Source organism: Aythya marila (genome assembly GCF_965140915.1).
Source record: "Aythya marila genome assembly, chromosome: 2".
In the NCBI taxonomy this organism is placed as follows: Eukaryota; Metazoa; Chordata; class Aves; order Anseriformes; family Anatidae; genus Aythya; species Aythya marila.
In genome coordinates, this window is record NC_139043.1 from 22,258,394 (window position 1) to 22,279,565 (window position 21,172).

At 36.2% G+C, this 21,172-nt stretch overlaps 1 protein-coding gene across 3 annotated transcripts in view; it reads left to right on the plus strand.

The window, feature by feature from the left end:
* Nucleotides 1–21,172, plus strand: part of MINDY3 (MINDY lysine 48 deubiquitinase 3) — a 49,874-nt gene extending 28,702 nt beyond the window's left edge. For all 3 annotated transcript variants that reach the window (XM_082753240.1, XM_082753241.1, XM_082753242.1), the window contains 5 exons: nt 13,142–13,214; nt 14,086–14,158; nt 16,777–16,864; nt 19,658–19,729; nt 20,103–21,172. In XM_082753240.1, the coding sequence (XP_082609366.1) occupies nt 13,142–13,214; nt 14,086–14,158; nt 16,777–16,864; nt 19,658–19,729; nt 20,103–20,252 (456 nt within the window). In that variant the 3' untranslated portion in view covers nt 20,253–21,172. The remainder of the gene's footprint in view (nt 1–13,141; nt 13,215–14,085; nt 14,159–16,776; nt 16,865–19,657; nt 19,730–20,102) is intronic.

Here is a 21,172-nt window from a genome sequence, read left to right on the forward strand (position 1 = left end):
ACTTCAGATGTATTTCCATCAGCTGTTGAGAGCTCTTTCTTCAAGAAAAGACCCCTCTTTGAAGTGAATGTTAGGGCAGGGTGTTCCCTGTGGTATCTGTGAGCCTGCAGAGAATTTAATTTATTCCGCTGGTTACTTTGAGCTTCACTATGTTAAGTGCTGTTGTTAAACAAATGAATTTAAATTGTTCTGAATAACGCAGTAGTTCACAGGGGTTGCTTTGTCCAAATAGTTTTGTAGCCAAAAGGCCAGTTCTCTTCTCAATACTGGTTTCATCGCTAGAAAGGGGTACCTCAAAATACAATGCTTCTGTAAGGTATCTACCCTATTCTGGCTTTGCAGGATCACAGAGCATGACTGTGAAACCTTATTCCCTTCTTTGTAGGTCTGCCTCAATTTTACTTTCTGATTAAATTGTTCCTGCAGATACATGTTTGTGTCTCAGAGCAGGCACTTCTGGGCCGTTTTTTTGTTTGTCTGGGAGGCTTTCTGTGGCAAAACCTGTACTTTTTTTTTCATTTGTGTGTGTAACTTTCAAGCATTTACCCAAGAAAATTTGAAGTTAATTTTTTCGTTTTAATCAGTGGAATGACATCTTCAGGTAGGGCCTTTTATTGCTGCCACATCGTATGCAGAGGAACTCTGGAAAGGCATTGGAGGCACTGCTTCTAACTTCTCTCCATGCTGTGCTGAACCATGTTATATCAGTTACAGCTTTTGTCCTTGTTCCCGTACAAGGATGCCTAGATTTGTACACAACATTTTTTGAGGATCTTAACGTCAAGGCAGTTTTGATGCTGCTCTTGTCAAAAGTGCTGTGCATCTCCTAATATGACTAGCAGTTACTGTTTAGATCACAGAGGCAGTAACTCACTCAGAAGATTTTTACGTTATTTGTTCTCAGAGTTGAGACACTGAAAAATTGTAACAGAGGTCATTAAACTGAGAGGACGTAAGGCTCACAATATTCACCAAACCAGCTATTTGGGGATTTACCAACAAAAAGAATGTTTTCACTGTGTTTATCCTGATTCTCTGACTAATTTCAGACACTTATCTTTATTTATAAGTTCCCTAAAGTTTCAGATATTTTTAACATTCATCCCATGATGTATAGCTTTCGCTGTGATCATTTAAGGACATTGTTCATGGTTGGCTGATACAGACCATGAAATGTAATTGTATATACCCCTAAGCAAATAAGCAAATTACTTCCTTTTGGGAAAAGATTTCTCATCCATCTGTTTTCTTTCAGAGGGGGAATGTGAGTTTTTATACATGATGTAGATGAGAACAGGACTGCTTAGATGATATCACTTTTCATGTGTTTATGTTGTTCCAATTTTTGTGTCACTGAATTATTCCTCCTGAAATATTACATGTTGGTACTGCTTTGTGCTGAAGTAGGGGAGGGAATGACTTTGTACTGTCTCCTCGGATGCTGTTTCAGAGCCTAGATGAAAACTTGTGAAATGGGGCAGAAAATAGTTCTAGTAGTTCCAGCAGGAACCTTTGATCCACTAAAATCTAAGTCTAAAAATTCAAAGTAAAATGCTAATACTTGTTGCATGAGGTGCCCTTTGAAAACAAGAAGAGATGAAATAAGAAAGGAAACCAATGCAGTGTAAGGAGCCTTTTGTAGATCTAAAAATGCAAAAAAAAAAAATCCTTCCCTTGAACTGTTAAGTTCTCAGTTTAGCATATTGTCAGTGCACTTCCAAATTGGAAAAATTACAAAGAAAATACACTTAAGTAATAACCGTGAATATCACACTAAAAATGCCATTTCTTAACCATTTCAAGTTTACTTCTAAATACAGTTAGGAAGAAAAGTGGTTCTAGTATTCTACAATTCATCTGTTTATTCACTTTTCCTAGTTCTCTTCAAAACATACATTCTGTTTACTTTCAGTTTTCTGAGTGTGTATTTCAGTTGCTTAAAAAATAAACTTGTCTGACTTTAAAGATTAGCAGTAGGCTATGGGAGGGCGTAGTCATCTCTGAAAATTATTTTGACTAACTTAAATGATACGTTGTTTCTAAAAGGTATATTTTTTTATTGGAACACTATAATGAATGTATAAGCTACTGTTGTGAAAAATGTACAACACATAGTAAAAATTGTGGTTCATTTACTGCCCATTTGTAGACAGTCCTGAGAAATATTTTTTTTTCCTTTTCCTCATATTAGAATTAAATGAATGACTTTGTCATGACTATGTAAACTGAAATTGGGGAGTGGAAGGTAATGAATTGGGTCTTACCCCCATAAACATACTTCCTAGCATCCAGAAGGCTTTATAGTGTCCTGTTTAAGGAAAGAGGGTATGAGCAACCTAGTTTGTATGTCAGTCTTATCAAACGAAAGGCTGGTTTTTGAAGAAACACATTACAGGTTTTTTTGTTAGTATATGCAGAGTGTCTCGCAAGTAGTAAATGCGTCAAAGACATTGTTAAATACAGTTTTATAAAGTATAAGTCACTGTATCGAGTAAATTCTGAACGTCAATGCATAACAGAAACAAAGGCTGAGAACATCACTGTATCATTCTGTATCCCTTTTAGGTATGAAACCAATGTTGGTTCCAGCTATATTTGATACAATAGAGAAGACATGGGGCCTGAGTCTTCACATGACGGGTAGATATTCTGTTTTTCAAATTTGGAGGAATAGGAATCCCAGCTTATTATTAAAAAATGATGAATAAAGTGATACGATTTTTAATAGTATTACAGTTCTTAAATATCAATCACATTGATATTTACAGAAATATGTATAAAAAGTTATTCCTAATTCCAGTTCAAGTGAAAAACAAAATGCTGATGGCTTTTTCTCCATCATCTGCTTTTTCCATTAGTCAGGTACCTTGGCCTCTCCAGCTATAACTTCTACTCAATTCTGGCATTATCACATTAGTGATACCACTTTAATTATCACTGTAGTTCCATTTTCAGCTATATTAAATAGCAAAGCATTGTTCATGCTATTGCTCAGTAGTACAATAGGATATAGCCATCCAGCAAGTCCTGATCTGAAGTTTTATATCCACACCTCTTTTAATATAATGTTCTCTCATAGATTGTATTACTGGTTTTGTTGGTTTTTTGTTGTTGGTTTGTTTTTGTTTTTTTCCTGCTGGTCACAAAGCACATCCACCTCACTCAATGCATTAGCATTTACCAGCTGTGGTCTTAATTCTGCATTTGGCAAGTGATATGTTTGCAGCTGTTCCAGTCTGCAGGTAATGTTTAGAAACTAGGCATTTATACTTACGTCTTTTGGTTGGCTGACCCTTTCTTTCTGATAGTTGTCACTGAATATTATATGAAACAGCTTAGAATCCTTCATGTATCTGACAGCTGCTGAGTTGTTGTGCGTACTTCTATGTTTAGCTCGCAATAGATCTTGGCCTGAAAAACACAACTACTTCAAAAGTCCTCTTCTCATTTGGAAATTTAAGGTTTGGCTTTTTAATTTTTGAAATGATTTTATACTTCAGCATCCTGCATATATTTATTTTTTTCAAATTCCCCCTGAATAATACTACTATTTTTATTTGAACTCTGTTAATAATGGAGCAGGTATCATTACACCCTAACCAATTTGTAGTTTATCCAGTATTTGTGAGTAGATGGAGGGGAGAGGCATAAACTTATTCCCTTAAAGGCTTTTTAAAGTCTTAGCCCAAAAGCTGTGACTTAATAAATACAGTGTCCTTTCATATCTTTCTGGTTTACAAATCATTGAGTAATATGTAAGAAAATAGTAGCTTTCTTAATAGCTAAGCTGACAGCAAGTGAGGAATGGAAAGAAGGGATTTAGTTTGATACTGTAGAATACTCCTTTCCAGAAAGTATATGAACTTAGTGCAGTGGTCTGTTGCAGTGTTCATGTCAGGTTTTGGCATGACGTACGTTAGAAGGAGATAAAACAGAGGTAAAAGGTACTGTTTTAGTCATTCGATGCTGTCTCAGCAAATGGAAGGGATAGAAGCTGGGTTTAATTTCCATGCCTTTTCAACAAGTATATACATGATTGTCAAAGTTTCTAAACTAACGCAGGTCAGTAAATAAGGCACTTTATGTCAGCAAGTGGCAGAATCAGAGTCGGTGATTTTCTTTAATGGAATCATTCCAGAAAGAGAATCGTAAGAGATTTTATTTAGCAGTTTCAACACAGAATGATTTTTTTCCCAGAGTCCTAAAATCTAACCTACTGCCTTCCAAAATACGGAATTTAATACCCATAGTAATGTAGTATTGCAAAGATCAGGATAAAGACAGGATACGTCAAGCATAACAACTAACTTCTCTCCATTTTCTATATATTCTTATACAAGATCTATATATAGAAATAATAAACTCTGAAAATGCCAAGCCTGTCCCATCCATTTGTTGTTCCACAGACTTCCTTTTTATTATTTTCTAGTTACAGCTTACTAACTGAAGGAATTGTTTAGCAGATAATGATGTTAGGAATATTATTTTACCATTTTTAGTGAAACATGGAAATGAAAATTTGGTGCTCACTACATTACCAAATAGTGGCAGAATTAGTGTAAGAACTGGTGGTATGGCTGTTGTGCCATCCACGGTTAGCAAAAATCAGTGAGTGTGAATGGCTGTTAATCTATAAGTACATGTTCTAGATTGATTCTTCATATTCTTTCTTCCCCATAGAATTTTTCTTCTTTATCATGAAGTCATAGATGTATTACATAGCTTATGAAATAGGGAGTTTTAAGTATAGTTATTGAAAGCTTGTGAAGTGGTTTTGGGCTAAACAACAAGGAAATAAATTTGTGTCCATTTTCTCCTTCCCCCAAAAAAGTCTGAAGACAGATGTTTGGTTCTTTCTGAGCAAGATGTCCTATATCCTTGGGAAGATTTGGGAAGATGACGTTTTCTTTTTAATTCTCATCTCTGCTCAGCCTGCTTTATTCCCATGTTCCCAGACCACACTAGGCTAGATGCAGGGAGCTGAAAACACTAAACAAGATGCCAACATGACAACATATGCGTCAATAGTAAAAAATATTCTTTAAAATAGTAGCAGTTGTAGTCTTGTTGTGAAATTTCAGGCCAAACTTCATGTTTCACAAAACTCCCCGGCTGCCTAATAAACATGTAACATGACAGACTGAACTGGCATAAAAAATCTGCATGTTTCCAGGAGACCTTAAGTAATTTTATAACCAGCAGGAACCTGATTGAAATCAACTTGGATTTTAGGTATTGCCTGATTCACAGAACCTTAATGCATGTGACAGCTGTTGAATCCCTGGGAACATCAGAGTGAACCCATATACAGCATCTAATTTCATCCTTCACAAGTACAATCACGAATACCCTCGAAGTCCATTTCTAAACACTTTCTGAGAAGCATTCAGAAATGAGATTTACATTCCTTGGTCATCTCCTTTCATACTGATAACAACCTCCTTTGATAAAGCAGCTCTACTTTCAGGTTAGAAATATGTGAATGAATAAATTAAAAGTCTAAATGAGGAAGGAAGGAAGGAAAAAATATGAAGAAAGATGTGGGGCAAACCAGTTATGGTGGAAGAAGCTTTTAACTTTTTCTAGCTGAGTTGAAGCAGTTATTTAACATACTACTTTAATTTTCTATCTTTATTTCTCCCATATGTAGCATCATAGCATCAGAAGTCGTATTTTTATAACTGAGTAACATGTTTGTTTCTAAATTTTAAAATAACCTCCTTTCAGTTTTTAAATGCTTTTTTTCCCCCATTGTTGATTTGTTTTACATGAGAAGGGTATGAAACATTGATATTTCCTCATTTGAGTTTGAATTATACCCATTTGGGTCTACTGCTTCATAGTTCAGGGAATCTTCGTATGTCTGTGTATATTTATATAGACTTTCTGAAAAGAGCAGTTTTATGTTATAGAGAGGTGCCAAAGGTGCCAGTCTAAGACATGAAATAAGTTAAAGATACTTTGCTACAGGAATATTGAGACAGTATGGGTGTATTCAGAAATAAAGTTCTGTAATTTCCTATGCATAATTAAGAAAACTGATGTAATTGGTGTTAAATGAAATGGGCTTTATTGTGTAACACAGCTTTAAGGAGGAAAATAACACAAGTTTTGTATTAAAGAAATAAACATACTGCCTTTCGTGTGAGGTAATTGTTGTACTCTGCTATTACAGATTTAGCTACCTGAAACGCCAAATTGCAATATGAACATAAAAGGCAATACTGTTTTTAAAAAGAAAATAACAGTGAAGAAATAACAGTCCCTGCATTTTCTGTATGTGTACATGGAGATTCCCTAAAATACTGCTTAGCAGCACAAAATACCAGTGGTCACTTGACATTCTTAATACACGGTTTCCTTAAGTACTTCTAAAGCTCATACTGTTCACATGTAAAGCCATAAGATCTTACTTGCAATAATTTGCCAAGTTAATAATCGTCCTTTAGAAAAATTCTTGTCATACTTGAGTTACAAAATAATCAATGTCACAATCTCACCCACTTTCAAAAACATTTCATGGTTCTGGGTTGAAGCAAAGCGGGGCATTTTCATCTTCCCAAGCTTGAATTACATAGTTTAAATGGTGAACTGAACACCTGAAACAGGTTTCTAACATGAAGTGAGGCTCTCAGTACTTCCAAGTATTTAGGAAGAACTGAATTTCTGAGGTATACATGTATCTTTGAACTGTGCCATTACATGGTCCTGTCATACCTCTTCACTTCCCACCTACTTAGTGCAATTTTCACACGGAGTTAGTATATTAATGCTCACCAGGGGTTGTATTACAAGTGCTTCATGTCTACAGCCTGAAATGATACTATATACAGAAATACTATTTCATAAGTTTTTTTTAAAAGTTGACAGCTAGCATGATAATAAAAACTACAATTCATTTTGAGTAAACTTTGTTGTGAAGTTTTTGCATGTTGTCAACCATGAAACTTGACCACTTCCACTTTAGTTCCTCTTAGGAATAAAGATTAATTTTTGATGTTGTTGAGGACAGAATATGATACTGTTAAATAACAAAAAGTATGGAAAAGCTGCCCTTTTTGATTAAACTTGGGAAGGTGGGGGTAATATTTAATTTAGTAAGTAAATAAGAATTCCAGGAAACTAAAACTTATCCATTCCTGTTCTGTAATTCCAGTAACACACTTTTGCTCTCAAAACAAAGACTTTGTTCTGTGATAGTGAAAAAAGTTGGCAATTGAAATAAATAAAAGTGAACACTACATAACCAATCTTCATTGTTTTATGGTAATCTCTTACAATACATGCTTCAAAACAAGGAACATGAATTTCCTGCCCCCTTTCCACCTCCTACCCTCCCTTTTTTTTTTAATGTGGCAGCAGTTCACTTGTAGCCTTCTTGGGAAGTTGTTGAACATGTTGAGGAACTGAAGCTTCTCATTCTTACTTTGGAGCACTGCCTCATTTGAAATGTATTCTGGTCATCTGTGAAAGACCTATGCATCCAAATGGTAATACAGAGTACATTAGTAGGATCACATGAAATTTCTTTTCTTTTTCAAAAGATAATCTGAGAGAAGTTTAAAGACAATTAAAATCAGATTTCTTTCTGAACCATCTCCACAGTGAGATTGAGTGAGATTCTTCCTCTATACCATGCATCAGGTGCCTTTATAGTCTCACAGTATTAGAATAGGTCTGACTTTCTTTCTGCTTCCCATACTGTTAAAATCTACTACTTTTTTGTGTTTCCAAGGGCATGCTGGGTTGAACAGACAGATATTGGATTTTATCCAGTTTAACTTGTCTCTGGAGTCCTACCCAGAATAAAAACAGGACAGGACCCTAGTGTTTTTTGATGTGGTTGGGATAGTTTTGTTATTGGGATCTCAGTTTGGAGTCCCAACCATTGCATGTGGACCAAAACCAGCAATTAAACTACCAGATGCATTCACACTCTGTTTTCGCAACACTGGCATGTGGATAGCTGTCTTTGGATAAGAACTTTCAAGCTTAGTACCTAAGTTCAAATAACAGTTGTCATTTGTCAGGGAATTGTATTTTTATATTTGAATCAGTTATGGAAACCTTCAACTTGAAGCCATTGGATTAAAATTAAGAGGGAACAGTGACCGCTCTGAAAAGGTAATTTATACAATACAATAAGATTGTTACACATCTCTAAGTACATGTTCAGTGTCTCATTAAGACCAGCTGAAATTGTAAGATGAGAACAGTAAATCTAGAACTTGTTAGAATTATAAACTGGATTGGAAAGACCTGCTAGACATTTTAGGATTAAGCAAGCTCCCTGCTCAGAGCAGGTCTTGCCCAGAGCAGGTTGCTGAGGGCCTTGCCCAGTTGTGTTTTGAATATCTCTACGGCCTTCCTGGGCAGCCTGTTCCAATGTTCAGCTTCCTTCATCATGAGGAAAAAAAAATCTGAATTATAATATCTAATCTAAATCTCCTGTGTTGTGACTTGTACCCATTGGCGCTTGCCCTCTCTATGCATCACAGCGAAGTCTGGCCCTGTCTTCCCTATTGTCCTAGTAGGTAATTGAAGATAGCAATGATTATTGCTAACCTTTTCTAAGGCTTGAGAAATCCAGTTCCCTCAGCCCCTTCTCCTATATTACATTCTTTACCTGCGCCAGTAGTTTTGGTTGCCCTTCCTTGGACAGCTCCAGTATGTCAACATCGTGTGGTCAGGAACCCAGCCCTGTCCCTTATATCTCAGGTGAAATCTCAGAGGTATCGAGGAAGAATCACTTTCCTCCAGCGACTTACAACCTTCCTGCTAATGCAGCCGTCATTGACGCAAGGATGTGCTGCTGACTGATAGACAATTTGTTGTCCAAAAGAACTCCCAAGATACCATGGCCTAACTTTCTGGAAAATGCATTTCATTTTATCTTTGATGGAAAGAAAGTAGTATGCAATGAACGTTTTGTCAGATTTTGCTAGAGGGTGAATGGGCTTCCAAGCCAAGGCACGCTGTGGAAGAGCAAACCAGACAAAGCCCGTCTTTCAGCAGGTGTGTCTCCTAGACCATTTCTTAAATGTTTTTTTTCTTCTTTCCCTTTCCTTCTCTCTCTTGCACCTCTCTTTCTATGTCTCCATGCACCCAGACACGTTATGGTAACCCACCACTTAATCTCCTGCACGAGTGCATGTGAGGAGAGCCAGGCGTGGATTCACAAGTCAGAAGTCTGAGCTTGTGCCTGCAGTAGTTGGCAGTTGTCCACCTTCTGCCAAACGCAGTCATTAACAGCAGTGTCTGCCTTCTGTCCTGCTGAGAGCACAAACTTGTGCAATTCCTCGCTGCCTGGCCTCCAGTTTCAACAACCAGTCTTGAGACTCCAGCCCTTCTGTCAAATAAAATTGAAGTTGAGCAATGCATCCAGAAGTCAACCAGAGATACGGGAATTGTTTTCAGATCCCATCAGCCTTGTTTTCTTAGGAAACTATTTTGGAAAAGTTGCTGTCTTGAAAGCCAATGATTACAGCATTGAAAAAGACACTGTTTTGTCTGTAATACAAGATTCCAAAATACAAGATACAAAATAATCCTGGTTCTTGCAGATCTGATTAAATAGTTAATAAATTACAAGCATTTCTGTATTGTTTTCAAGCAATTTTTCAAGAAAAGAATTAGTGCTATAGTATGTAATTCTTCCATGTATCACTCAACTGTGGCATGTGTGGAACTGTGAAGTGGGCCATACGCAAACATTTCATTTTCAGGGGCAGCAGGTCTTTCAGCAAGGGGTCTTTGTAAAAATTCATAGCCAGGATGTCAGTGTGGCTTATTCATTATGTTCTGGTTTTGATTTGTAAAATGAAAACTTCTGGAATGTTTTCATTAAAACTTAAGAAGAGTATTTTTTGCCTCTGAGGGTAAACACGGGATCTTAAAATAACTGGTACCGCTGATGAGAACAACTTTTCAAAGTAATATAACATGCCTTGTTTGTGAATCATAGGAGCCAACAAGCAAAATGTGATTTTTGGGACATGTTGTACTTAATATTGCAAATAATTATTATAATTAACTGTTGATGGAATTGCCTTATATGGAACTTCTAATGCATGGGATACATCAAAATACAATTCGTAAGGCTGGGGGCGTGTTTTGGCACAGCTGATGGAGTATCAGCTTGGGCAGCTGAAATATGTTTTCATTAAGTGTTTGTCACGTTTTCAATTTTGCTGCTCGAGGGAGGTACGGGTTTGTTTTGGGGGGAGCGAGAGGGGCGTTGGCTAGATAAAAACGTATGGACCATGGATAGTGGATATACATGTATTTTCTAAGTTAAAGGATGCATTAGATTTGTATATACATGGATAAAATCTTAAAATTTTAATTGTTTATTATTTTTTTTAATAAAAACAATTAAAAAAATTTTTTAAAGTCTCAGAGGTTAGAACAGTTTGGGGTTCCACACTCCCTATGGATATATTTTATTTACTTTTTCCTTTTTTAAAGAATAAATTTTAATCTTTTGTAGGGTTTTACAAACATAAGATTTTTTTCTAATCTTTTTGCTTCCTAAGTCTCTTACCTGCTTAAAAAAAAGTTTAAACGTAGGCAACTATGAAGATACACTGTTAAAGTATTGATTTTCTGTAAGTGCTGTAGTTGTCATTCATTCACACAATCACTAATATTTTGCATTGCTGTTTTTGTTCCAAATCAGTCGTGTTTAGACCCTTAAAATTTCATTTTGATGCTACTGGATCAATATAACAATTTAGCTTTTATTTTTCCAGTCCGTTAAGCAAGTACTGTAGAAGTTGCTCTCACCAGGAGAGACTAAAAGCATGAAGGGACTTCTTCTGAACTAGTGTCTTCTGTAGGCTTTCTGCCTTGGAGATGGATGATGGAGATGGAGTACTCAGAAGGTGATGGAGAAGTTGCGTATAGCTCAGGGAGATGTACAGTCCTAGTTTCTCTGCAGGCCAACCTACTTCTGGTATAAATGAAGATGGGTTCAGAAGTCCAGTCACAGTGAGATGTGGTACTTGTGCTGCAAGAGGGCCAGGAATTGGCTTGGTCCTGGTAAGGGCTTTTCACGTCTTAAGAACTAGGAGGCTTCCAGCAGACGTGATTCATTGGATTAATGTGTATTAGGGACTTAGAATGTTTCAGAGCTTTCTTTGAGGGGAAAATTCCCACTGCATTGATCCTTTAAATCCTGCTGCATGCAATCAAGTGTCCAACAGATGTGCGGAAAGCTTTCTCTAGCTGTGGAGCCCGTGCTGAAGTTGCGCGCTGGGATGCTGCTTTTCAGAGAGGGGTGGACACGAGCAGCTGGCTTTGCTTCTGCACAGTGTGCATCTAGGGCTGGCGTTTGGCCCAAACTTTATTACCACTTAAGTTGCAATATGGATAGATCTAAATAGATCACAGCAGATTGAACCCTGATCCTTCCATACAGGCGCCACACTGCTCCGTAATGTAGATTTTTGCGTGGTGTCATGCAGCAGTAGAGCAGCCCTTAGGAGAGAAAGTATAATGGGCTGGTGTTCTAGTAGTGATGGGCTGGCAGCTCAGATACTTCCTCCTAACTTCTAAATACAATCCTTCTTAAGACCAAATATTGGCTGTCCCATGTGCAGAAATTAGGGGAACTCTAACCCATGATTGTATGCACCTGATGCCAGTAAGAGCTGCATCTCTCATGTCTGCAAAATAAAACTTGCTTGATATTTTTAAATGTGTCGCATGTTACCCCTTTTTGTGTGTTCTAGGCAGCTGGCTTTCACTCAGGGAAGTTTTCTAAGCGCATGCTGGATACTGTTAGGTGTATACTTAAAGTTCTTGGCTGATTTGGAGTCAGCTATTAAGAGAAAATGGATAAGAGTGGAGTTCTGGTAAAATCTATGGTTTGCCTCTGTTCTTTCCCTGAAGTGGTTTTCTTAATCTGTTCAAAGAGCAGTAAGCCCCTGTGCATTTTTGAATTCTACATTTCTCTGATTAACTGTTGCACATAGAGGTATAATGAGTGGATATGGTGATTTTCTCTTCTAAAAAAATGTCATCTGCAGAAAGTGAAGTTGAGCTGAAACTGGAATTTAAAAGGTTGTATGCTTTTTAAAACACTGATTTGTAAAAAATAAAAATTACTTCATACAATATGAAGAAACATTTTTGATGTTTACTGTTGTTTAGAGGAAAGCCAACTTTTTGTTTGTTTTCCTGTCCATAGCAGAGCAGGTACCATTACATTTCTACTTTGACAGAAAGCAAAACTATAGGGGGGCATAGTCAAATGCAGTGTTTCCTTTGTAAGTTTTAGTTTTTCATTTCCCTTTCTGTGTGAAAAATAACATACATGGTTGTAACTTTTAAGAGGAGATGAGGGCTTCAAGTACTCCTAGTGAGCAGTTATTTGGTGTTTTATGTTCCATTTTAATCTCAGGTTTTGGTACCTTTTTAAGCTAAAGGGTGTGCTGAGTACGGTGCATTTCTTACCCTTTTTATCGCCTTTTGTTTCTCATGAATAGCTTACCAGTTTTACTTTTTTTCATAATGTTTTTGGCACAAAACCAGAGGAATATGCTTTTTGCCGTTTTACAATAGTAGAGAAAATGTCTCCTGTATATGAGTTTTGGAAAACAAAACTGTGTTTGAGATGAAAAGCCCATAAATAAAAGCATTACAACAGCTACTATTGGAACCATATTTTTTTCATGCAACTAACAAGTTTGTGTTCTGGCAGCCTGTGAAATAGACTTCAAAACATTGTCTTGCAGCTTTCTATCTAAATAATTCTTATCTGTTTGTAATGCATGCATGCATAGTACACTCACTAAACTCCTCTGCTACTTGTTTGTGTTTTCGGATATGAAGAATAATACTATAAATTTAAATCTCTATATAATGCACAGACTCCAAGTAGTTTTTCTGTGCCATGACATCTGCATTAAAAATTACGTAAGCTTTGTCTGGAAGTTTAATAGTCTGCAACATAGTTCTTGATAGCTTTAAGTCACTGTTTTCAAAGTACTTACAGTTATTCTTCTCTTGTATTTAATTTGCATTCATTTAAGGTCCAAAGCTGTGTAGTATAGGTAAATTTTTCCTTAGTAATCTGTATCTGAATTAAGAATATCCTGAAAGTTTTCTTTCTTTCTTTTTTTTTTTTTTTTCTCCAAAGGATATGGCCCTTGTTGCTCCTGAAGCGCCTTCAGAACAAGCTAGGAGGGTCTTCCAAACATATGACCCTGAGGGTAAGGGCTGTATGTCTTGCTGAAGTGTGATTTTTGGATTGAAGTGCATTCATTCGGTAGAGACATATTTCAAGAAGTAATGAATGCTGCATTCTGTGGAGTATCTCTTAAAAATAAACAGGATTATTATTTTATAAAATTTGTTCTAAATACTGCACTTTCAAATCCATTGCGCTTTCTATGTCAGGGTAATACACTGTTTATTCCCAGACTGATTAATAGACAAATTAAGTACTTAGTACTTAAGAAATTTTTAATACAGCATTCAATCTATAAGTGAAACAAATTTTTGAAAACTTTTTGTAGCAAAGGGAATTGAGTACAACATAGTGTAACAGGAGTTAGAGTTCTTAGAGCATATGCTTTTTAACCTCATAATTTTCTAATTAACCTCATGTTTCTAATTAACAGAAGGCTTACATATAATTTGATTTCTCTTATATTAATCTTTCATAAAATATTTGTTATGATTGCATTCGTCATGAAATTGTTTTTAAACGTATATGGCAGAAACTGAAAACTTTCTTAGGTTTTGGAAAACAAATTGTGTAACATTCAGTCATTATTTTAACTGTTCAAAACCGAAAAAAAAATAACAGTTATTACCCTATGTATCAAGTGGAGATTACTATAGAGATTGAATTGTTAGCAAGTATTAAGTTGTTAAGCATATAAATGATAAACCTACAGTTTTTGTATTGCATTCTTTTAAAGTGATAGAGAAGTGCTTGAGAACTGTGCCTTCTAGAACCCCACCATGTGTTTTGAAGTTTTAGAGATAAAGATGTGCACTATTTGTATTTTTGAGTAAATTCTGTGTTCCTGGAAAGCATTTTGTTTCTTTTCCTAATGAGCTTTGTTACTGCTTTAGATAATGGCTTTATACCTGACACTCTCCTAGAAGATGTAATGAAGGCTCTGGACCTTGTTTCAGATCCTGAATAGTAAGTATAATGAAATTTCAGAATACAGAAGTATCAGTTAGCCACATATTAATTACTGTTTTTTTCTGGATTTTTTTTTCTAGCCTGTACTCTGAGCACAGGATGTTATTTTGAAGTGCCTAAGTTAGCTTTCAGTGAATTGGAAGGGGGGATGAATTAGAATTAAAATCTCTCTAGCTTTGATAGTGATAACTAGAAGCCAAAAAAAAACACACTACCGTCAGTACTATGTGTTGAGGAGATGGTCATTGTGAATATATTCCTATATGTTGACTAGGGTGAAACTGACTAAAAAGATAAATCACTAAGGTACATGTAGGCAGTTTAACATTGATTTATATACAGAGTTTAAAGCTGAAACTGCTTCACCTGCATTTTTGTTCCAGCAGCATGTGGTGCCTTCTGTTTATAACTGATATTTATTTCCAGAAATGACACATTTCTAGGATTAGAGTCAAAACTACTAAGTGAAAAAGGTTTCACTTACTTACTTTAGATGTTATATGGACTGATGGGACTAATATTCAGTGACAGCAGATAATCTTCAGTGTCAAAGCTTACCTTCTAATTATGTCTTAACACTAAATGTTTAACCAAGAAAGGAGAGCTATGTGCTTGATTTTTTTTTAACATCTTCAAAGATGGTTCTGCTCTTTCATGAGCATGTTCTAGCCTATTGCAGTCTAAATCAGTCATTCCTGTACAATGGCTGTTGAGGCTGCAAGTGTACTTACCACAGACATGAAATGTATTGATGTCATTTTCTGTCTTCCAAATGTTACAAGCTATAGCGAAGTTTACTGAGCTGGGGAGGAAGGGTGAAAACTGGAATCAAGAGACACCCGGGAAAGACAAGACAAAGATACTAATATTTGTGTCATGTTAGTAAATGGTGAAATTTGCAAAAGTTTTGTTTGTTTGTTTGTGTTTTTTTTTTTTTTAAGGGAAAAAAAGGCTTAATTTAAAAGGTCTGAGAAACTTTGTTTTGGCCTTTTGTTCTGTTGCATCAATAAGTCTGCAGAAATACCCTTTCTGCATCGAGGAGTTTTTTCATTCGGCTGTTTGGCCTTCAGGGCATCTGTGGCATAACCCTGGCCTATGTTATTGTGCTTAGCACATTAAACATAAACTGATGTAGGATGACAGTCAGACAGCCTGCTATATGGGAAAGACCTCACTGGAGATCAAACCATGGAATATTTTGTCTTGAAATATCTCTTCTTAAATACAAATTTTGTCTAACGTTACTGTCTTGAGGACCTATTCTATTTTGTTTCTAGTTGCCCTGTCCATTTAATGTGGAACAAAGGTATAAATAACACATTTCAAATTACGTACAGACCTTTCTGTTCTGTTTTTGTTGTTAAAGTAAAATTAAAGGCATTGCTTCCAAGAGTGGTATTTGCACTTTTTAGTTTGAGAACTAAAAAGTTTGGTTGTGATCATCTTATCTAATGCTTTAAGCTTTTCGGAATCTCAAGATGAGTAACGAAAGACAATCAGTGGCATGTGAGAGGTTTCTAAAATCAGGATTTTCATAAAAATCAATACAGAATTATGTTCATTGTTACTCACTGTACAAGAACAAGGTGTCATCAAACTGGATTAGCAGGTAGCAGTTGCAAAACATTGGATGCTTATTTACAGTATCTTATATTTAATTTGAGTGGAGTTGATTAAATGCATCAAGTGTATATGGGTTCAAAGCCAATCAGGCATATGCATGGAAAGAAAAAGAATATACATCTGTGTGTTTAGATATAGCCTCTCACTGAAGATGTCTTCAAGCAGCAGACTGCTGGAAACAGGGAGGGTAAACTAAGAGTATCACTGTATTCTTGCCCTCTTGTACTCTGTTGTAAGCATCCACTACTGAACAGCGTTGGAAACAGTACACAGGGCGAGGCAGTCTCCAGTGAGGACATTCTCCTGCATGGTACAGCTTGCAATTTAGACAAAAGGACAGGATAAATAAATGTTTAGACAATCTGATGTCTGTAGACTATGATGTTCAAGTAGAATCATAAAGGTATAATTGACATTTGTTTGTAGTGACGCAAAATTACATCATATTCATGCAGAAAGGCTTTCAGATTATTCCAGTGTACTGTTAATAAATGCATTAATTTTTTTTGGCTTCTTTGTTATCAGTGGCACAATGTATACATGAAATGTTAAGTTTACTTTTATTTCAATGTGCTTAGTACATCCTGGAGGCTTTTCAGGTCTCTGTTTCAGAGCAGGTTCTTTGGCAGTTACAGAGCTGCGTTTGAGAGATGACTGTTTTATGTATAGCTGAAGAATGCATACAAGACAGCAGAGTGCCTTTTGGGCTATAAACCTAGTTTTAGATTATATGGGTTTCAAATTACTTTACCAAATATGGTGGTCCTTCAGAATTATCACTTATTTAATTTAAAATAAGAGATTATTTTTACTTAAAAATAACTGTGTTTTGGCAACTGGCATGCCATTCTGGTGCATTTTGTCACTCAGGATTAAAAATAGAATAGTATTGATATCCTTGGCAGCCAGTACTGTGGTAGCAGAGCGTAATTTAGTAGTGCAGGAGTAAAGACGTCTTACTCATACTTTTATATCCGATGTTTTTGTCGTAGTGTAAACCTCATGAAGACCAAATTAGACCCAGAAGGGCTGGGCATCATCTTACTGGGTCCCTTTCTGCAAGAATTCTTCCCTGAGCAGGTAATCAATATAGCTTCATTGCTGCAGAGCACTGTCTCTTTAACTTGTCTTTGAGGGTCATGAAGCACTTTGATCAATATCATAAAGGTATTTTCAATAATAAGTATTGTATGGACACGTATGACCAGTAAATAACTTCTTGCATTGCATAACAAACTGTAGACTTCCATTTTGTGTAACGTATCTGTGATTTTTGTCAGCTTTACACTGGAAGGAAGCTCCCTTGTAGTGACAATTTCAAAACGTATGTTCTGGAAATGTATAATTATGTCGCATATGAAATTGAACCACTTCCCTAGCCAGAAAAGGAAGTTCATCTGAGTTTGTTTTTTCTCAGAATGAAATGTCAGTCTGTTTCTATCAATATTACAAATGTCTGCTATAATTGCTACAAATAGGAAAAGATTGCAACATATGTAAAACCATGCATCTCTAATCATGTAAACAGTATAAGCAGAAGTCATTACAGATTTATGTTTAGTATGCGTAGAAGTCGGTATCTGCCAGGGTAATGAAACAGATTGAGAGCTCGAAAGTAATTTTCCATAGATTCATTAAGATTGCACCACTGCTCTGAAGCACGTGTTAACCTAGTGCTGCTCTCCGCTTCTCTCTTTGGCCTGGGTCACATTCTCCTGCTGTCATGCTGCCTTCCTCCTGCCACGAGGAACATCTCTGTACAGATGTATGTTAAACCAGAGCAGGCAGCTGGTCCAGACGAGAGCAGTCTCAAACGTTTGTGACAGCAGAAGAGAGTGGGATTTCCCAGGGATGGAAAGATGCAATGGTGGAGGCAAGAGAAGGGCTGAGAGGAGTAATCCTTTGGAGGCTTTTGTGGTTTAACATATAATTGAAACTGCGGCTTAATTTTTACAACCAAGGTAACATGAAACTAGTATTTTTAAAATACCTTCAGGAAGACTCTTTTTGTTAGAGTTGCACAGAGTATTACACCCAAACAGTACCGCAGTCTGAAACGAGATGGTCATTCAGAAGAATGCCCTGCCAAAGATGGTAGTGACTGAATGCATCATTAAGAGATGATTCAGGTCTAGAAGAAAAAAGAGGAGTTAGTGCTCATTTTCGTGGGATTTACAGAATTAAATATACATTATGTATTTCCCAGCTGTTTCTTCTTACTATCATTTGTTCTTCCAGAAGTGGAAATATCTTATAAAATGAATACAATTTAATCCTATTTAATCTGGAAGATTCCAGTACTTATTTTTTCGGTCTCAGATATCTAGAGTGGCACCTCTAGTTTAGAGTTTAGAAAGCCAAAGTACATACTCTGTAATGTCTCTGGATTAAATAGCAGGAACCCTTCCCCATGCTAGTTCAGAATTATTTCTTAAAGTGAAATTCTTCAGAAGTTAATGTTAATATCTTGTTTTAAAATACCATGAGAAAATAGCAGATGCCGGTGATGGTTGGAATTGTTGATACTCCCCTTTACATAATATTTGAACACTCAGTGCTCAGGAGATCAGATCAATTCCTTTCCTGAGAAGGGATTCTCATTCTTACTCTCCGAGAGAACTAAACTCCACCTCAGGAGGAAGAAGGGGTCTCAGCTTTCCTTTTCAAAGCTGTTGACGTAGAAAAATATTCAAAAATCATTTAGACTGAGAGTGCAAGCATGACTCTTTGGTGTTAGGTAGTCGCTTGGAGAGGGGAGTTCTTGAACTCTCCAATATGCCCTTTATTTGGGAAACAATTACTGTACAAAATTCATTAAACTCATTAAAAAAATTCATTAAAATTCATTAAAAAAATTAAAAACATCTGTGGGACAGGAACTGGGAACCAGCACATCTCTTCCTTCATCCCTTCTCCTTTTATCAGGGAAAAGAATGTGCCCTCTTCCCTTCCCAGCAAAACGTAGTTTTATTTGTCTCTGTGAAGCACCTTCAGTAAGTTCTCTTCTCCAGCCTCCCTTTACTGCCTAGCCTAGCTGCGTGATACCCATGGCATGGCACAGTTTCTGAATCCTTCTGGAGGAGGAAAACGAATGGGGGCTTTCTGTACACTGATGAATGTGCTGTAACCTGAGCAGATCTGTCCTCGTTCCAGCCTTTATTGCTGTATATTTTAAAATGGGAAAAGCTTTCGTTTGTAGCCCGGTCCAGTAGGTATGAAAGAGATGAAGTTACACCTAATTTGCATTTCCTAATTCAGTTACATGCAAAACGTTTCAGTCCTTTTAGGACTAAAGCACTTAAACACCTGGAGTGGTAAAGGTTGACAACTGCAGTCCATCTGTTAGGCATCAGCTGAACAGGTGTCCTCAGAATTAGTTTGCAGGTAGGCAGGCATGTGAAATAGAAATTTCTCTTTGGATTTCACGTGGAGGGTTGGAGGCTGGATCTGGTCCTTAGTAAATAGTTAACTTAGTAGTATCCAAACAGTTACAGATACACACAACTGTGGCTACTACTTAACGTGTCTTAACTTTAAAGAGTAGGACAGTTTCTACATGCTGAGTACTGAAGGTGTGATTTAAAGTGTCTGCATGAACACAGGAGATCATGAGCAGCTCTTGAAAATGTTTGGGGGGTGTTAGAGGAGTTTAACTGTTAATTTAATGACATCTTTTAATAATTTGTGATGAGGAAAGCAAGGTGAACAAAATCTTCAATATATCACCTGAAAGAGAAAGAAAAATAGAAATGGCACACTCCTGCAGACTCCTTGAGCATTCCTGTTTAAATGCTTCTGTCTGGTTGTAAAGAAAAGACACTATTAAGGCACAGTGTATATATTACATTAAATGAACTATTTTCTTTCTACCAGGACTCCAGGGTTTCAGAGTCATTCACTGTTTACCATTACAACGGACTGAAACAATCCAACTATAATGAAAAGGTAAGATATAAGAAACATAAGTCTAGTCCTAATAACAATTAGGTTGCAAAATTGACTCCCTGTCTCTGTAGTGGCAGACAAAATACTTGTACTTCAAACTGGCTTTGTCAAAAGTATTGATTTTTCTTGTAAAAGGATATATTTGTAATCAGAAACTGCTTTGTGCTTACGATCATACTGTAGACAGTATAGTGAATAGGTTGGCTGGACTGCAGCTCTTCAGCTGTGCTTTTTGAGTAGAGATTTCATACCTCATCTCATTTAAAAATAAAAATAAATAATAAAAAGATCTTCATGGATCTGATTCTTTTTTTAGGAAAAAAAAAAAGTTTTGAACAAACATAAGCTGACATATTTGGATTTGTTTTGACAGGTCATGTATGTAGAAGGCACAGCAGTTGTTATGGGCTTTGAAGAACCAATGCTACAGACTGATGACACTCCTGTAAAGCGCTGCTTGCAAACCAAATGGCCATATATAGAATTACTGTGGACCACAGATCGATCTCCTTCTTTAAACTGAATGAAACGTGTAAACAACATGCTACTATCGGATGCTTGAATGGGGATAGACGAATTGGTATTTGCTCGGAAAGTGGTATGCTTTGACTGTGTGAAGTTATACACTGGTATCATTGATGAATTGTAAATAATGAATATGAACACTTTTTCAGTGTTAATTGGAATATTTAATTTTTTAATCAGATTGATTTCTATTATAATAGTTTGTCTTTTTTTGGCCACTGTAGTACTGTTAATGTGAGTTACCCTTAAAAAAAAGAAAATAAAAACTACTTATAAAGTCTTAACATTATTTTGCCATCTCATAAAGATTTGAAAAATGTCTGATATTGCAGAATCTGCATATTCGATGTCTGATCTTTAAAACACAAGACATATTCAGCTTCTGAATCATATAGGCATGTTTTATTATTTAAATTATATTGGCTTACATTACAGTACCATAATGTGTGGACTAGACTGGCCTTTGCACTGGATATGTTTAAATGAGTTTAAACCTTCTGCAGTTTTTCCTAAAATCCGATCTTACCTAAGGAGCTTGCACAATGTGACATAATATGATACATTTCTGGGAATGTTAATAAGTATAACTCATAAATACTATTTCTTGGCAGTTGTATATTACTGTGGCTTAGTTATCAGGCATGTTAAAAGTGAACACAATCCAAGGAAAAATAGATGTATTAATATTTATTTGAATTTGTATAAAAGAACTGTAAAAAAAGAAACACAGCAGAATTTCTTGTTCTATAATCTCTAAACTATTCAAACTTATATTGCCAAATACCTCTTCTCAATTTGTCCAGACAGCAGTGTAAGCCAGCGTTATTGTATGTGTTAAGTGCATGAGAACATCTGTTACTACATTATTATATTCCTTTATTTATTATCAACTTGTTAGCCCTAAAATAAATTTTTTTC